Here is a 15,761-nt window from a genome sequence, read left to right as displayed (position 1 = left end):
CTGGTTTCTATATTTCTATAGCTCTTGGGGCTAAACCGATGAAGGGATCTGGGGAATAGATGGGACCAGGATATTGAATTTAATGGTCATCCATGACCAGAATGGATATTGGAGCAGGCTTGAAGGGCTGAATGTCTTCCCCTTGCATCTGTTTTCTATGTTTGACCTATGTGTGACTCCAGACCCAGGTCAATGCCTTCTGACTTGGTTGTTCTGTGGAAAGGCAATTAGGGATGGGCAGCAGCCGCTGTTGTGGTGGGATTTGAACCCGAGTCCCCACAGTAACATCCAGGGTCTCTGGATTCCTCACCTCAGGGACATTGCCACTGTCTCCCAGTTCATTGGCTGACAAGCACTTTCAGATGTCCTGTGGTAGTGAAAGGTGTGATTATCAAGGCAATTCAAGGTGACCATCAAATGCTGGCCTTGTCCGTGCCACCCACACCCCATAATGGTGTTATAACGTAGAAAGCATGATGGGCAATTTGTGCACAGCAAGCTCCCACAAGTAGCAACACAATAATGACTAGATAATCTATTTTGTTTGTGGAGATCTTAAGAGCATTGCCTATGGCAAAGTATAGAATCACTGACAGCAACTTCTGCATTTATGTGTACAGGTGCGGACTGCAAAAGTTACTGTTTCAGAAAAGGGAAAATGATGCCAGTTATGTTGTTGTTGCTGCTGCAAACTGCAGGACAATGCATTCAGCTCCTTACTTTGAATGGACAAAATTCTGACTCTGAGACAGGAATGCTACGTAGGAGCAAGGCTGGCATTTAAACAGGGCACTTGTAGTTGCGAGCTATGGAACCGATTTTATACCAACAGCTCCCCACAGTTTTGTGCATAGCTTGTCACATGTGTTTAAGTCTCTGTCGATTTAGAACATCTGATCCTCTGACACATCAGTAAGGTTTGCTTCAACGTGTCAACGCATTTGGTGAGTTTTCTAATAATGCGTTATGGCATCACAGTTCCACTAATTAATCAAATATTGAAAAAAAAGCCATTACCCCTGATGACAAAGGAGGCCCTAATAAGGCAGGAAATCAATCTTGGGGCAGAATTTGTCAAGAGGGATGGAAAATGCTTCAATCCAAGGGTAAGAATTGGCATCAAATGTGTCTAGCCTTGGTCCTGGAGCTGGAAGTGGAAAGTGCTGTGGTGTTGCAGCTGCTAGGTTGTTCAGTGCTGCCTGCATTAACTTGTACATTTTGCTGCATGTATATACAGGAGCTGCCGGAGAAGTGGAATAATGTCAAGAAGTTAGCCTTAACGACAAAGCAGCAGGTGGCTCCCCTACAGGCCAACGAAGTGACAATCCTTCGCAAAAAATGTGCGAGTTTTGATGTGGAGCAGCACAAGTTCCGGGAGCAGTTTCGAAAGGAAGCACCATTCCGGTAAGGGGCTAATGAGCCTGGAGCTACTGACCTCAAACCAGTTTCCAGCCAGATAGAACTCTGTTCCCATTGCTTGGCTTCTGCTTGTCTGGAACTTTCATCACTCTGTTTTTATGGGAGATCTCTGGGTGAGCCTGGTTAATGTGTGGATAGAACCATATTATGAGAAATTTAAGGAGAATTGCACTGCTGTGGACATTTCACTTCATAGAACCATAGAATCGTACAGTGTGGAAGAGGCCCTTTGGCCCATTGAGTCTGCATTGACACACAATAAATATCTGAACTCCCACTGAATCCCATCGACCAGCACTTGGTCCATAGCCTTGAATATTATGACGTGCCAAACACTCATCCAGGTACCTTTTTTTAATGGATGCGAGGCAACCCTCCACCACCACCACCGAGTGAGGCAGCGCATTTCAGACTGTCATCACCTTCTGGGTAAAAATGTTCTTCCTCGCATCCCTCCCCAAACCACCTGCACCTCACCTTGAACCTATTTCCCTCACAGCTGACCCTTGAGCACCCAATGAGCCTTCCAAAAAACAAATTTGACTCCACGTTGTAGTTACCACAAATTCCAAAAAAAGGAGAATGCCTCCTCCAAGGGAATTTTCCTTCTCTTGGCAACAGCGACAGAATAGGTGCTGATTCTACAATGGAAGCCCATCATCGACTTTAAGCTGAAATTGTTTCACGTTGATGATCTCACAATATTAATGCACCCCAAACTAACCTAATACACCTTAGAAGGAGCTGGTTCTAAGTAATGGCAGGAAGTATTTGATCAGAATCTCCATGGTTCGCTTGAGCAGCTGTGAATTCCAGTGCCTTGCAGGAAATCTCAACAGTGCGTTCCATACAAATTCTACCAATGATGCTGGTTTCCCTTAATGGATCACTTGGACCATCATATTACAGTGGGCGGCATAGTGTCACAGTGTTTGGCATTGCTGCCTTACAGCGCCAGGGACCCAGGTTCGAATCCCGGTTTGGGTTACTGTCTGTGCAGGGTCTGTACCTCCTCCTGGTGTCTGTGTGTATTTCCTCCCACAGTCTGAAAGACGTGCTGGTTAGGTGCGTTGGCCATGCTAAATTCTGTGTACCCGAATAGGTGCCCGACTAGGGATTTTCACTGATATTTCATAGAAATACATTTCTGCGCCACTGTGTCTCTGTAGCTTTTATGCAGAAGATTTATATGAATGGATTTCATATTGCTAAGATTGTGGATATACTGGGAGGAATAGAAACTTTGACAATATCAGATCAGCTGTCTGTCGTATATCTGTCTTGATTTTCTTTTCCATCAAATTCAATAGTACTGAGGTTTGTAACAGGTGCCTGATCTAATATTGTCAGCTTTACACTATCACTCCAAATCAAAATTACCCCCATTATCCCTCTGAGGGTTGCTGCTTTATAAATATTTGCTGCAGATTTCACTGCTGGTTGAATGTTCTGTGTTCGAGTGACAGTTACAATTTGGATCAATCAGCGAGCTTTCAAGGTTCCTTATCTTTCTTCTGGAATTTTATAGATTTTTGTTTGAGTTAAATATGAAGCAAGTCCTTGTGAAACTGACAGAGTGGGAGGGCTGGCTGAGACACTACTGACACAGAATAAACGGAGAATGGTGTGCTTTTGAGAGTTTGTGTATGGGTCCCTTGCATGTTCTCCCTGTGTCTGCATGGGTTTCCTCCCACAGTCTGGAAGACATGCTGTTTAGGTGCATTGGCCATGCTAAATTCTCCCTCAGTGTACCCAAACGGGCGTCGGACTGTGATGACTATGGGACTTCTGCAGTGTTAATGTAAGCCTACTTGTGACATCGATACATAAACTTTAATTTACAGTAGCAACTGGAAACCAGACACCCTCGCTGTCATTTTGTTTTCTTTACCTTTTTGTGGGTGTGGGCATCACTGGCATGGCCAGAATCTGCTTCCCATCCCTAATTGCACCTGAATCGAGTGGCTTGCCATTTCAGAGGGCATTGCTGTTTACCCAGTCTCGAGTGTGACACCTTTTAATGGTTTCAAACCACGCTCGTTATGTGAAAAGCACAATGTATAGCTGCTGGTTTAACTTGCGGTTCCGCAGGAGTAAACATGTTCAATGTTTTCATTTCATTTTGAATCTGACTGTTGTCCATTCTTGCATGTTGTACATTTTAAGGTTGTTTGAAGGTTAGGTCTGGTTACTGGCATTCAGTGTTTAAAATCAAAGTTTTAAACTGGAACTTTCTGGCCATGCAACCCACGGCATCTCCTGGTCCTGTCCACAGCGCACCTTCTTCCCCCACCGCTATAGGCTTCATTGCTGCGAGGAGTGCATGGAATGGGAAACCTTTTTTTTTATTCATTTGTGGGACATGGGCATTGCTGGCTGGCCAGCATTTATCGTAAGAAGTCTCACAACACCAGGTTAAAGTCCAACCAATTTATTTGATGACTTCTTACTGTGTTTACCTCAGTCCAACGCCAGCATCCCCACATCAGTATTTATTGCCCATCCCTAGTTGCCCAAAGGCAGTTGAGAGTCAACCCTATTGCTGTGGCTCTGGAGTCGCATGTAGGCCAGACCAGGTAAGGACGGCAGATTTCCTTCCCTAAAGGACATTAGTAAACCAGATGGATTTTTAAACCAATCAACAGTGGTTTCATTGTCATCAGTAGATTTTTAATTCCAGTTTTTTTTTATTGAACTCAAATTCCATTCATCTGCCGTGGATGGATTCGAACCCCAAAATGTTAGTTGAGTTTCTGGATTAATAGTCTAATGATAATACCAGTGAGCCATCGCTGCCTCATATTGACAACGGTTCTGGCACCAACCAATGGCAGACTACCACCTGTTGCCGCAGATCACACACACAGGGTTGCGTGATAACTCCCGGCCTTAGTTTTTATTTTCTCTCTCCTTGCAAAATGTGCCCTCTCGCCCTGAAATTATATGTAAAGATTTGCCCTTTCTTCTAAATGTGCATTTACAGTTTATTGGTCTACCTGTTCAACAGAGGTTTTAACACTTCGGGTAATGCCTCTGCTAAAATGGCGAACAAAGGAATCGTACGTGGACATATTAATCATTTGTATCAAAGTAGAAAGTGTTGGTATCCAGTGGGTCTGGCACCATTTTTTTTGAGGGAGAGAAAAAGAAAGCTAATGGTTCCAGTCCATAATCTTTCATCAGAATAAGAAAAGCTGCTTTCAATGAAAAGGTTCCCTCTATCCTATCACTCTCTAATCATCTACACTGTGTCCTTCTCTTCCTACCACACCTTCCAGTAATTACAGCAGAAGCACCTTTTAACTTCCTTTATTCCCAATGTCTGGGGTGCTGTACACACTCTCGAATGAACAGATTTGGCTTGAACATTCTCAATTTAGGAAACTCTATTCACTGCTCATGATGCAGTCTCCTCTCCCTGGAGGATGTGAAATATTTTATACCTCGGAGATGATGTACCAGGTTCTGTGTTAGTAACAGGAATTTATTTACAAGAGTTTTTTTTTAAAGAAATCTACTGCATGCTTACAGATCTTTGCTTTTGCAATGTCTGCAGTTTGTTCCCTGTTTATTTGGTCCATACCCAGACTTAACAGATATAATCAGACTTGTAAGCCATTGAACAGCATGGGAGCTGCAAACACACATTGGCTAACTTTTTTTTTTGCTTCTGTTCAGTCTACGAGTGACCCTGCATTTTCCAGTCACATTTCAAGGTTGACACTCTCAATCACTTGGACTGTCCTCTCCCTTGCCTCATAACGCTGTTCCAATAAAGCTTAACATGAGGTCAAGGACCAGGAGCTCAAATTCTTGGCAAGTACTTTACTCCTGCTGGACTGTTCATTTTTATGACTGCACCTAAGCGTTGTTCACTTGGTGATGTAGGTTTCTTCCATGTGTAATGATGAGTTGCTGCTGCATCATCGTCTTTGGTAAGGGAGTGTAGATTGCAGTCTATGCTCGAGACTGGGTGGTGGCAGTACAGGTTGTGTGGATGATGACCAAGGAAGGTAGAAAGGGTTAAAATGGCGAAGGGTGGAGTCGTGGTCAGGAGAAGGTGGAAGGGACAGTGCAGGCTGTGGGGATGCCCTTTTTAAATACGATGCACAGAGCTTCAACCTCCATATGTTAACAGCAAGGAAGGTGATTTCCTGCCTGCTCTCACCCACCTCCCCACCCCACTGCAAGAATCATCGAGATCCTTGTGGACATGTGCTTAATTAGCTGAACAGCACAAGACCGTGTATGGTCGGCTGTCTCACCGCCTCCTCCGCCCCCACAGCGGAACTCTCACCCATCTCTGCACCCTCCACTGAACCTAGACTTGGGAATGGAAGATCTCACAGAATAGAAAGATCAGGGAATCACTGCAGTGCAGAAGGAGGCCATTCGGCCCATTGAGTCTGCACTGACAAGAATCCCATCCAGGCCCTATCCCCGTAACCCTCACTGCTAATCCCCCTACACTAAGGGTCAATTTGCCATGGCCAATCCACCTAACCTGCACATCTTTGGCGTGTGGGAGGAAACCGGAGAATCTGGCTGTCCTCTTCCCACTGATACACCCAGACCGAGAATCATAAAATCCCGACAATGCAGAAGGAGGCCATTCACCCCACCGAGTCTGCCTAGCCCCTATCTGCTGAACATTTTTGTTTGTTTTTCAGATTCCCAGCCTCTTCAGCATTTTGCTTTTGTTAAGCATTTGTATTTTGATTGCAATGAATAATTGCAAAGCCTGTGGTGTACCATTCCACCCGGTTTCTGTTTTACTTTCTGTATCATTGCTGCACACAGCTTCCGGTGGCATCAAATAACAATGTACTCGAGGAAGAGGTCCCAGGATTCTGGCAAAAGTGACATTTCCCGCTGTGACTGGGAAGCTTTATGCAGTCCTTGTTACTTTATTATTTTGCATTTGTTTATGAACAGGTTGATATTTTTAATAGGCCTCAATGTCCCGTTGTGCAGTCTTCAGGTGAGGTGAGGTTAGATCGCAGGGTATAGTTGGTTCAGAAATAACTTGGTCTTCATTACAAAGGTACACAGTTTTGTCTTAGTATCACACAATGCTGAGATTTTTTCGCATCATTATTTATCATTCAGTAGCAAAACCTACATCGACTTGGGAAGGCAGCAAGTAGAGTTGAAGTTACACTGAAGTAGCAATGAAATGCTGGAAGGTACAAAATGGAAAGACTGAAATGCCATCATTGGCACAAGGGTGTAATTTACCGTGTGACAAGTTTATGTTTGCGGTCTCTATTGTAAGTATGGACTAGGAATTGACGATAAGAAATTGATCTGGGCTGCATGCAGACATCAGATTTCTAATGTCACAATTTTCAATTTTGGCTGACAAATTGCACTTAGTAAAATACTGTGCTGAAGCAGACAGAGTAGATTATTTTCTTTCCCAAGTCCTTTTATGGCTTTCTTTACAGCGCAGTTTATCAAACAAAATGAGACACAAATCCCAGATCAACTTTAATTTGATAAAACTGAGCCAAGGTGACAAACACACACAGAAAAAAAGGTCACAGTGCAGAAGAAGCCACACAGTCAGTTACTGAATGTTGCGGTGACAGTCAAAATTCACTGTGTTGTTCTCTCCCCGGAACCCCGTACCTTCCAACTGCTTCGAATGTTGAGCCACTTATCCCTTCAAGGTTGCAATTGCCTTTCCTTCAGCTGTTCCCCGTGGCTTAAGCAAGCTGTGGGTGCTATCTTACTGAAAAATGGTCAAGTGTTGTTACTGGCAAAAAAAAATTGGCATGTTTCTCTCTGGAGAAACTGATTACTTTTCTCTCCAGATTTTACAACACTCTGCCAAAAACAAATTGAGGGACCTTGATTCACACCATCGTATGGGGGCATTGGTTTCGGTGGGGGGGGGGCGCAAACACATCAGCTGAGCCCAGCTACTCAGAGATTGGGCACCATCCTTAAAGGGTACCCTGATCAGAGCAGCAATAAAAAGCAAGGCCTTAGACAAGATACTGCATGGTAGGTTGTTGCATAAAGTTAAATCTCATGGGATCCAGAGCGAGGTATCTAAATGGATACAACATTGACAGAAGCCAGAGGGTGTTTGGAGGGGGTTGTTTTTCAAACAGGGGGCCTGTGACCGGCAGTGCGCCTCAGGGATCAGTGCTGGGTCCACTGGTGTTTGTCATTTATGTTAATGATTCCGATGAGAATATCGGAGGCATTGTTTGTAAGTCCACTCCCTCACCTCAGACCCCCACTCCCTTACTTCACCCACCCACACCAACTGCTTCACTTCACACCCCCCACACAACCCTCAACCAGTCAACTTCCAGTTCGCTCAAGAACCTTCTCGATTGCTGCTTCTGGACTCTGGGCATTTTTTTTTCTGGTGGACTTTTCCAAATTGGAACAACAAAGATGCCCAAGGTCAGAAGCGGCAGTTCAGCAAATCACCGAACATGATGTAGAAACCAACTCTCAGGCAATTGGAGCTCTCTGACTGAGGTTCTGTTTCTAACAAAGAAACAGCCTGGCTCCTCATTCTTGACATCATTACAACACCAAGCCCAGGTCTCTCTCCCACTTCCCTCCCACCCTTCCCCACTGGACTTGCCTGGGGACTTGTATTTGGTACAATTGGTGCCTCCCTAGGTTTACTTATTAATGTCGCAGGTAGGCTTAGACTAATACTGCAATGAAGTTATTGTGAAAATCCTCTAGTTGTCACACTCTGGTGCCTGTATGAGGACACAGAATTTAGCATGACCAGTGCTCCTAATCAGCATGTCTTTCAGAGTGTGGGAAGAAATTGGAGCACCTGGAGGAATTGCATGCTGACATGGGAGAACGTGTATACTCCGCACCATCAGTGACACAAGTCGGGAATCGAACCTGGGTCCTTGGCACTGTGAGGCAGCCATGCTAACCACTGAATCACTGCTGCCCACTCCTGAATCCTGATTAACAGGGTTTGCTGAGGAGGAATGGGGGTTAAGTGAGGGCATAAATGGGAGCAATGAAACAGTTGCACCTATTTCTCTGCTGTAGACTCAATATAACTCAATGTGAATTCTCTTGAGTTGTCGCAGCTGCGGTGAAAATAGCTCAAATTTCCTCTTTATAGCTATTGTCTCTTTATTGATTTTTCTGGAGAAATGTATGTTGTATTAGCTCTGTAGTCATAATGGCCTTTCTTGAGCCTGTGGCTGTGCCTCAAAATGAACAGAAACTGCCGTGCTTTGTAAGATAATATTGTATGTTGCTGACGAAATTGACTCATTGTTCTATTTGAACAGGTTTGACAGTATAAATCCTTACCCGACGTTGGACAATGTCTACTGCCAGATCAGCCAAATGGAAGCCACCATGGGTACAATTAATGAGTCTGCCAGTTTATTTGAGGTTAATGTTCCAGACTACAAGCAACTGAAGCAGTGCAGAAAGGAAGTATGTCTCCTGAAAGAACTCTGGGATATGATCTTTCTGGTGGATTCAAGTATGAATGACTGGAAGATGACTAAGTGGCGAGAAATCAATGTCGAAAACATGGATATGGAATGTAAGAAGTTTGCTAAAGACATTCGCGCCCTGGATAAGGAGGTAAGGGCATGGGATGCCTTCTCCGGGTTGGACAACACGGTGAAGAATATTTTGACTTCCTTACGGGCTGTGGCTGAGCTTCAGAACCCAGCCATTCGGGACAGACATTGGTACCAATTGATGCAGGCCACAAATGTTACATTTACTATGGACGACAGCACAACTCTCGCTGACCTTTTGAAACTGAACCTGCACAACTTTGAGGACGAGGTGCGTGGAATTGTGGACAAAGCGGTGAAGGAAATGGGCATGGAGAAAGTATTGAAGGAGCTGAACACCACCTGGAGCAGCATGGAGTTTCAGTACGAGTGCCACCCGCGCACTTCCGTCCCATTGCTGAAGTCTGACGAGGAGCTCATTGAGACGCTGGAGGACAACCAGGTCCAGCTGCAGAACCTGATGACTTCCAAGTACATCGCCTTCTTTTTAGAAGAGGTGTCCAGCTGGCAGAAGAAGCTGTCCGTCGCTGACTCTGTCATTTCGGTTTGGTTTGAGGTGCAGCGCACATGGTCACATCTTGAGAGCATCTTCATTGGGTCTGAAGACATTCGATCCCAATTGCCTGAGGTATAAAACAGTTTTCAAGAAAAATATCATCTCTATTTTTAAGCACAATGAAACAATTAAAATTTACTTCTGAATTTGGAAGTAGTGATTCTAAAAGGGCGAGTGTTGCTTTCTGAATTGAGGTAAACAATTTAGAAACTGCGTAGAAACAAAATGATTTGTGTGCCCAGGTATATGGATCGCTAAACGCTAGTGTGCAAGAATGAAAAGAAATCACCTAGGCTGATTGAATGATTGTCTTGGTGTGGCACAGTGGTTCGCACTGCTGCTTCACAGCGCCAGGGACCCGGGTTTGATTCCAGCTTTGGCTGATTGTGTGGCGTTTGCACGTTCTCCCTGTGTCTGTGCGGTTTCCTCCCACAGTACATGCTTCCATGGTCGTCAAGTCCCGCTGTTGGACTTGAACCCAGAGCTTCTGGTCTCCAGGCAGGGATGCTGCCTCACAGCACCACTCTGCGAGGGTCCATCAACCTTTTAGTCCTGGTTGATACCTGTTGCATTCACCACAGGCTTGTGGTTATTGTTTATGTTCATTTTGTGTAATAAAAGCACGGTTTCCAAAGATGTGCAGGTTGGGTTGATTGGCAATGATAAATTGCCCCTTAGTGTCAGGGGAACTAGCAGGGTAAACACATGGTGTTACAGGGAATAGGGCTCGAGTGTGATTGTTGTCAGTGCAGACTTGCTGGGCTGAATGGGCTCCTTCTACACAGTTGGGATTCTGTGATAATTCTTTATTTCAAGGAGGTTGGAATCTAAAGCAGAGGAAGTGATGCTGCTATTGAGTGGAGCTGTGCTGGAAGTCTTGTGGCACAGTGGTAGCATCCCTGCCTGGAGACCAGAAGCTCTGGGTTCAAGTCCAACAGTGGGACTTGTTGACCATGGAAAGAGAATTCATAATGCAGATCAATGGACTCATAATTTAGCCCTGGAATCCTTCCCACTATTCTCCAAAAGGGGACAAAGATTGTGTGAATGTACGCTAAAACAAAAAGTGTGGACATCGCACCTCAGGCAGGATATATTGTTCATAGATGAAGTACAGAGTAGATTCGGCTGAATGATACCAGGGCTTAAAGCGCGAAGGGGTTTAATTATGAGAATGCACTGCATAAACTTGGCTGGTATTCCCTTGCATTCAAAAGGTTTTGAGGGGTGATCTGATGGAAGTGCTCAAAATAATCAAGGAATTGAGTTTGAAACAGGGAAAAGGAATATTTCTTCTGGTTGGAGAATTCCAAACAATTGAGGACAATTTAAAATGAGTGTTAGACCCCCATGATCTGCATGGGGAATCAATAATTGACTTCCCTTTTGGGCCCGTTGCACATGAGCCCCCTGGGGATTGGTAATTAGCCAACCAGCCAAACAAGCCATGTATAAAGCAAGACCCTGAGAGGGTCCATCAACCTTTTAGTCCCGGTTGATGCCTGTTGTTCACCACAGGCTTGTGGTTATTGTTTATGTTCATTTTGTGCAACAAAAGTACGGTTTCTTCACAGCCGACTGCTGGAGTTATTATAGGTTGTTTAAGAATGAAACCAAGAAGCAACTTTTCATACAAAGTAAGAGAAACATGTAAATCTTTATCAAAAAAGGTTACGGAGTCACCTGAAATTTTGAAAACCGTGAATTGTGTATTTATTAAGTTAAGATGACAAGGAATCCAAAGGCAGCTAAACAGTTGAGGCCTACTTCATCCCTGATGTAATTAAGCTGCAGGGAAAGCTCAGTGGACTGAAAGCTTACTCTTGTTGCTCTGTTCCTGTTTGTCAGGGATCTTGAAGTTACAGATTGGTACAAGAATTAGACTTCTTGCTTGGCTTTTTTGTTGAAGTAGATTTGTGAGTGATTTATGATCCAATAATAAGTACAGATGTATGAGAACATTTACTATTGCCCCATACACTGTTTAGGATTCCAAGCGTTTTGATGGAATTGATGTAGACTTTAAGGAGCTGGCTTGGGATGCTGAACGGACTCCAAATGTTGTGGAAGCTACGAACAAACCAGGATTGTGTGAAAAGCTGGAAGACATCCAGGTCAGGTAGGTTATACCTTCAAAATTTATTTTGATTGAGTGAATTAAGGAAAAAAAGGATTGGGGGGTAGAATGAGAAATTGGGCCAGTGGAGAGTGATGTATGGGAGAGGCTATTCTTGGGTCCATTGTCCTTCGGTGGTCCTTATGGATTCCTGGGGTTGAAAATCTCTCCTGGCTATATTCCATTCTCAGTGTGCTTGCCAAGGTTAGAGAGGCTGGAGGAGGTCCCTTCACAGGGTCCTGGGTTCGATTCCCAGCTCGGGTCACTGTCAGTGTGGAGTTTGCACACTCCTTGTGTCTGCGTGGGTTTCCTCCGGGTACTCCAGTTTCCTCCCACAGTCCAAAGATGTGTAGGTTTAGGTTGATTGGCCATGGTTTAAAAAAAAAATTGCCCCTTAGTGTCCTGAGATGTGTGGGTTAGAGGGATTAGTGGGTAAAATATGTAGGCTTATGGGGGTAGGGCCTGGGTGGGATTGTGTTCACTGTGGACTCAAGGGGCTGAAGGGTCTCTTTCTGCACTGTAGGGTTCTATGATAATGTGGCATTAAGAGGAGGGATTTGCAATCTTTGTTCAGGCAACATGACATAATATGTACTGTGTCTAAGGATAAGTGTCCTGGTTTCAATGGTGTCCAATGTGTGGGTCTTTGGAAAATTTGAAGGTATATCCTGACTAGCTCAGCAGAGATTAAATGGTAATCTTATCAGGGCTGCAGATTTTCAAAGGGCTGGTGTGTATTACATTGATGTCTACATATGTGGCTGTCTGCAGGGCCCACTGATTTTTGAAGATATTTACTCACTCACCACTTGGCTGCTAGGGAATGAATTTAATTTCCATTGCAAATTCCCAGCGAATGTGATTTTTGCTTGAATATTGACAAATAAACCAGCCTGGGCAGAACAATATCCAAAATCAGTGCAATAACTAATTGGGTCAGATTTACTGCCCATTAACTGTAGATAGGTGAAATCACAAGTAAGACTTTTCATGCCCTGTTGACCTGTTCTCTTCCTGCACAGACTGGCTCTCTGTGAGAAAGCACTGGCTGAATACCTTGACACGAAAAGACTGGCGTTCCCCCGGTTTTATTTCATTTCCTCTGCGGATTTGTTGGATATTCTATCCAACGGCACCAACCCTCATCTGGTGAGTAGCGTAGACCACAAAAGGCTAAAAATTAGTGTTGGTGGTCTCATTTTATTAGCACCTCGAATTCCCCTCTCCACAACAGTAATGGATGCACTAAAGCACTCAAACAGAGCTGACAACTTCCAGGTGAAGACCAACTGGGAAAAAATTAATCACACTGTTGTGCTAACTTGCCTTCAGTGCAAATTAATAATGATTATCAGATTATGATCTCATATCAGTTCGGCAAATGGATTGTTTAACTGGCCTGGGTGTCACAGGGTCTAGTTTAGTTCAAGTAGCAGAATTCTCATTCCAGAAAAGATTGTCTGCACAGCTCTGAGGGACTGTAACACTGACTGAGACTTTCCACTCCTATTTGTTTGGTGATGTGACTGGAGAATATCACAGGAAGGCCTTAGGTACATTTAAAGGTGACGTAAATGCAGGACGGGCAGTGGCAGGTCACGTTTTCCAGTGTCTAACATCGTGAATGTCATTATAGGACATTTACATATCAGGCCCACACACCAGAATCAGACTCCCATGTCAAATTTAAATCCCATGGCTGCTTGATGTCAGTATGAAGTCTCTCAACATCAGTTAAAGTCCAACAGGTTTATTTGGTAGCAAAAGCCATGAGCTTTCGGGCCTCTGGCTACCAAATAAACCTGTTGGACTTTAACCTAGTGTTGTGAGACTTCTTACTTTGTTTACCCCAATCCAACACCAGCATCTCCACATCATGCTTGATGTCAGAACAACCCAATGTGCGACTGAATTCAAAAGGTGTGTACCTGGTGAGCAGAGCTCCAAGGGAAACTCGGAAGTGAGTGCACTCTTGCTGGTACTTCTGCTTGGCTGCATTGTGGTGTCGGGCTTCAGTAAAGGAGAGGGAAGGTAACCTGGGCACAGCCTCCAGTTTAACTTGAGCTCAATTGACATGCTTGGAGTCAGGCTAGTCACCCAGTTGTGCCTGTTCAAGCAGCACTTGTGTGTGGGAGTGCCAATAATTGTTGCTCTACATTTAACCCTTTTGCAGTACCATTGGGCAACTGGGTAAGCTAGCATATCCTCTTAGAAAGGTGGCCATGGCACACTGTCCAAGGATAGTGCTCCTAATCCTTTGCTCTGGGCTGAAGTTCTCATTGACAAGTGTCTGTGGTTCAAGTGAAGTGCAAGGATTTGGAGTGCAGGTTAGGCCAGCTGAATGCTTCTTCCCTGCTGCTGCTGTCAGAATTTTGAATGGACTTGCCTTGCATTAAGTTGATCTTTCTCTACACCCTAGCTATAACTGTAACATTACATTCTGCACTTTCTCATTTCCTTCTCTATGAATGGTATGCTTTGTCCGTGAGTCAAGGGTAGATAGATTTCTGATTGAAAAGGGAATTGAGGGTTATGAGGAGCAGGCGGGTAAGTGGAACTGATCCACTTCAGTTCAGCCATGATCTTATTGAATGGCGGGGCAGGCTCGAAGGGCTAGATGGCCTACTCCTGCTCCTATTTCTTATGTTCTTTATGTAGTGCACAAGAAACAATACTTTTCACTGTATGCTAATACAGGTGACAAAAATAAATCAAATCAAAAAAGAATGGCTGTATCCTCAAAGTCTGTGAGGACCTTGAGTTCTGGCAACACTCCACCCTTCTGGGATCTCACTCTTGCAGTGTGTCTGCTTGTCCTGCGTGAAGACAGATGGAGAGAGAGTGTAAGCAGGATTCATACCAGAGTAGATGATAAGGAGACCTTCTTCTTATTTGAAGTGCATGGAGGAGGCTTTTAAATATGGTGCACGGATTATTGAAGCGCTGAGTTGATGGAGGGGTTGGGGAGAATCGGAGGCTGTCCAGCAATGATCCGATGTGAAACCTGTTCCTCTGGCCAGTGCTGCACAATATGATGCAGAAAGCTGCTATTGCCATCAGTGGGCCAAACACAACTTCACCTGCCCAATATTGAATGTTGCCAATTTCAGGGATGATTCCACCCACTGAGTTTCAGCCTTCCGATGAGATGTTTTAAGGCCCTTCCTGCCTGTTACAGGGCTTTGATGGCTGGTAATGGTGTCAATGTGCTAACCAAGAAATACCTGGGGATGTGCTGGTGGGCTAGCTACCATTCCTCCAAGTACACATTAAACTGTTCATTCACCTCATTGCTATTTGTAGTATCTTGATGTGTTTGAAATGATTGTTGCATTTGATACATAGCAATTAGTGGGGTGGCATAGTGGTTAGCACTACTGCCTCATAGCGCCAGGGACCCAGGTTCAATTCTGGCCTTGGGTGACTCTGTCGAGTTTGCATGTTCTCCCTGTGTCTGCCTGAGTTTCCTCCAGGAGCTCCAGTTTCCTCCCACAGCCCAAAGATGTGTGGGTTAGGTTAATTGGCCACGCTAACTTGCCCCTTAATAGCCCAATATGTGCAGGTAAGGGGATTAGCAGGGCAAATATGTGGGGCTACAGTGATGAGGGCTAAGTGGGATTGTTGTTGGTGCAGGCTCATTGGGCTGAATGGCCTTCTGCACTATAGGGATTCTACGTTTTTTTTCGATGAATTATTTGCCTTGGAGGAGTGCAGTGAAGGTTCACTCTGAATCCCCACATTGGAAGGATTCTCCGACGAGGGAAGGTTAGACTGGGACTTTATACTCTGAAGTTTAGGAGAATGAGAGGTGATTTCATTCAAACTTACAAAATTCTTACAAGGCACGACAGGGTAGATGCAGAAAGACTGTTTCCCCGGGCTGGGGATCTCGAACCAGGCACAGAGTCTCAAAATAAGGGGCAGACCATTATGGACTAAGGTGGAGGAGGAAGTTCTTCGTTGGGAAGGTGGTGAATCTTTGGAATTCTCCAGCCCAGAGGGCTATGTAGGCTCAGTCATTGAGTATGTTACATTTGATTTACTATTGTCAGATGTATTAGTATTCAGTGAAAAGTATTGTTTCTAGTGCACTGTACAGACAAAATGTACCGTCCAAAGAGTACATGGGGGAGAAGGA

At 44.5% G+C, this 15,761-nt stretch overlaps 1 protein-coding gene across 1 annotated transcript in view; it reads left to right on the top strand.

Moving 5' to 3' along the window:
* The window catches only part of dnah9 (dynein, axonemal, heavy chain 9), a 521,732-nt gene that overhangs the window by 86,173 nt on the left and 419,798 nt on the right, over window positions 1-15,761 (top strand). The window contains exons 19-22 of the mRNA XM_080209043.1: window positions 1,238-1,404; window positions 8,709-9,579; window positions 11,496-11,626; window positions 12,646-12,772. Coding sequence (XP_080065169.1) covers window positions 1,238-1,404; window positions 8,709-9,579; window positions 11,496-11,626; window positions 12,646-12,772 — 1,296 coding nt within the window. The remainder of the gene's footprint in view (window positions 1-1,237; window positions 1,405-8,708; window positions 9,580-11,495; window positions 11,627-12,645; window positions 12,773-15,761) is intronic.

The sequence above is a fragment of the Carcharhinus amblyrhynchos genome, chromosome 21, assembly GCF_965287045.1.
Source record: "Carcharhinus amblyrhynchos chromosome 21, sCarAmb.v2.hapA, whole genome shotgun sequence".
NCBI classification, from domain to species: domain Eukaryota; kingdom Metazoa; phylum Chordata; class Chondrichthyes; order Carcharhiniformes; family Carcharhinidae; genus Carcharhinus; species Carcharhinus amblyrhynchos.
Note: the sequence above shows the minus strand (reverse complement) of the source record. Positions and strands in the feature narration are given on the sequence as shown.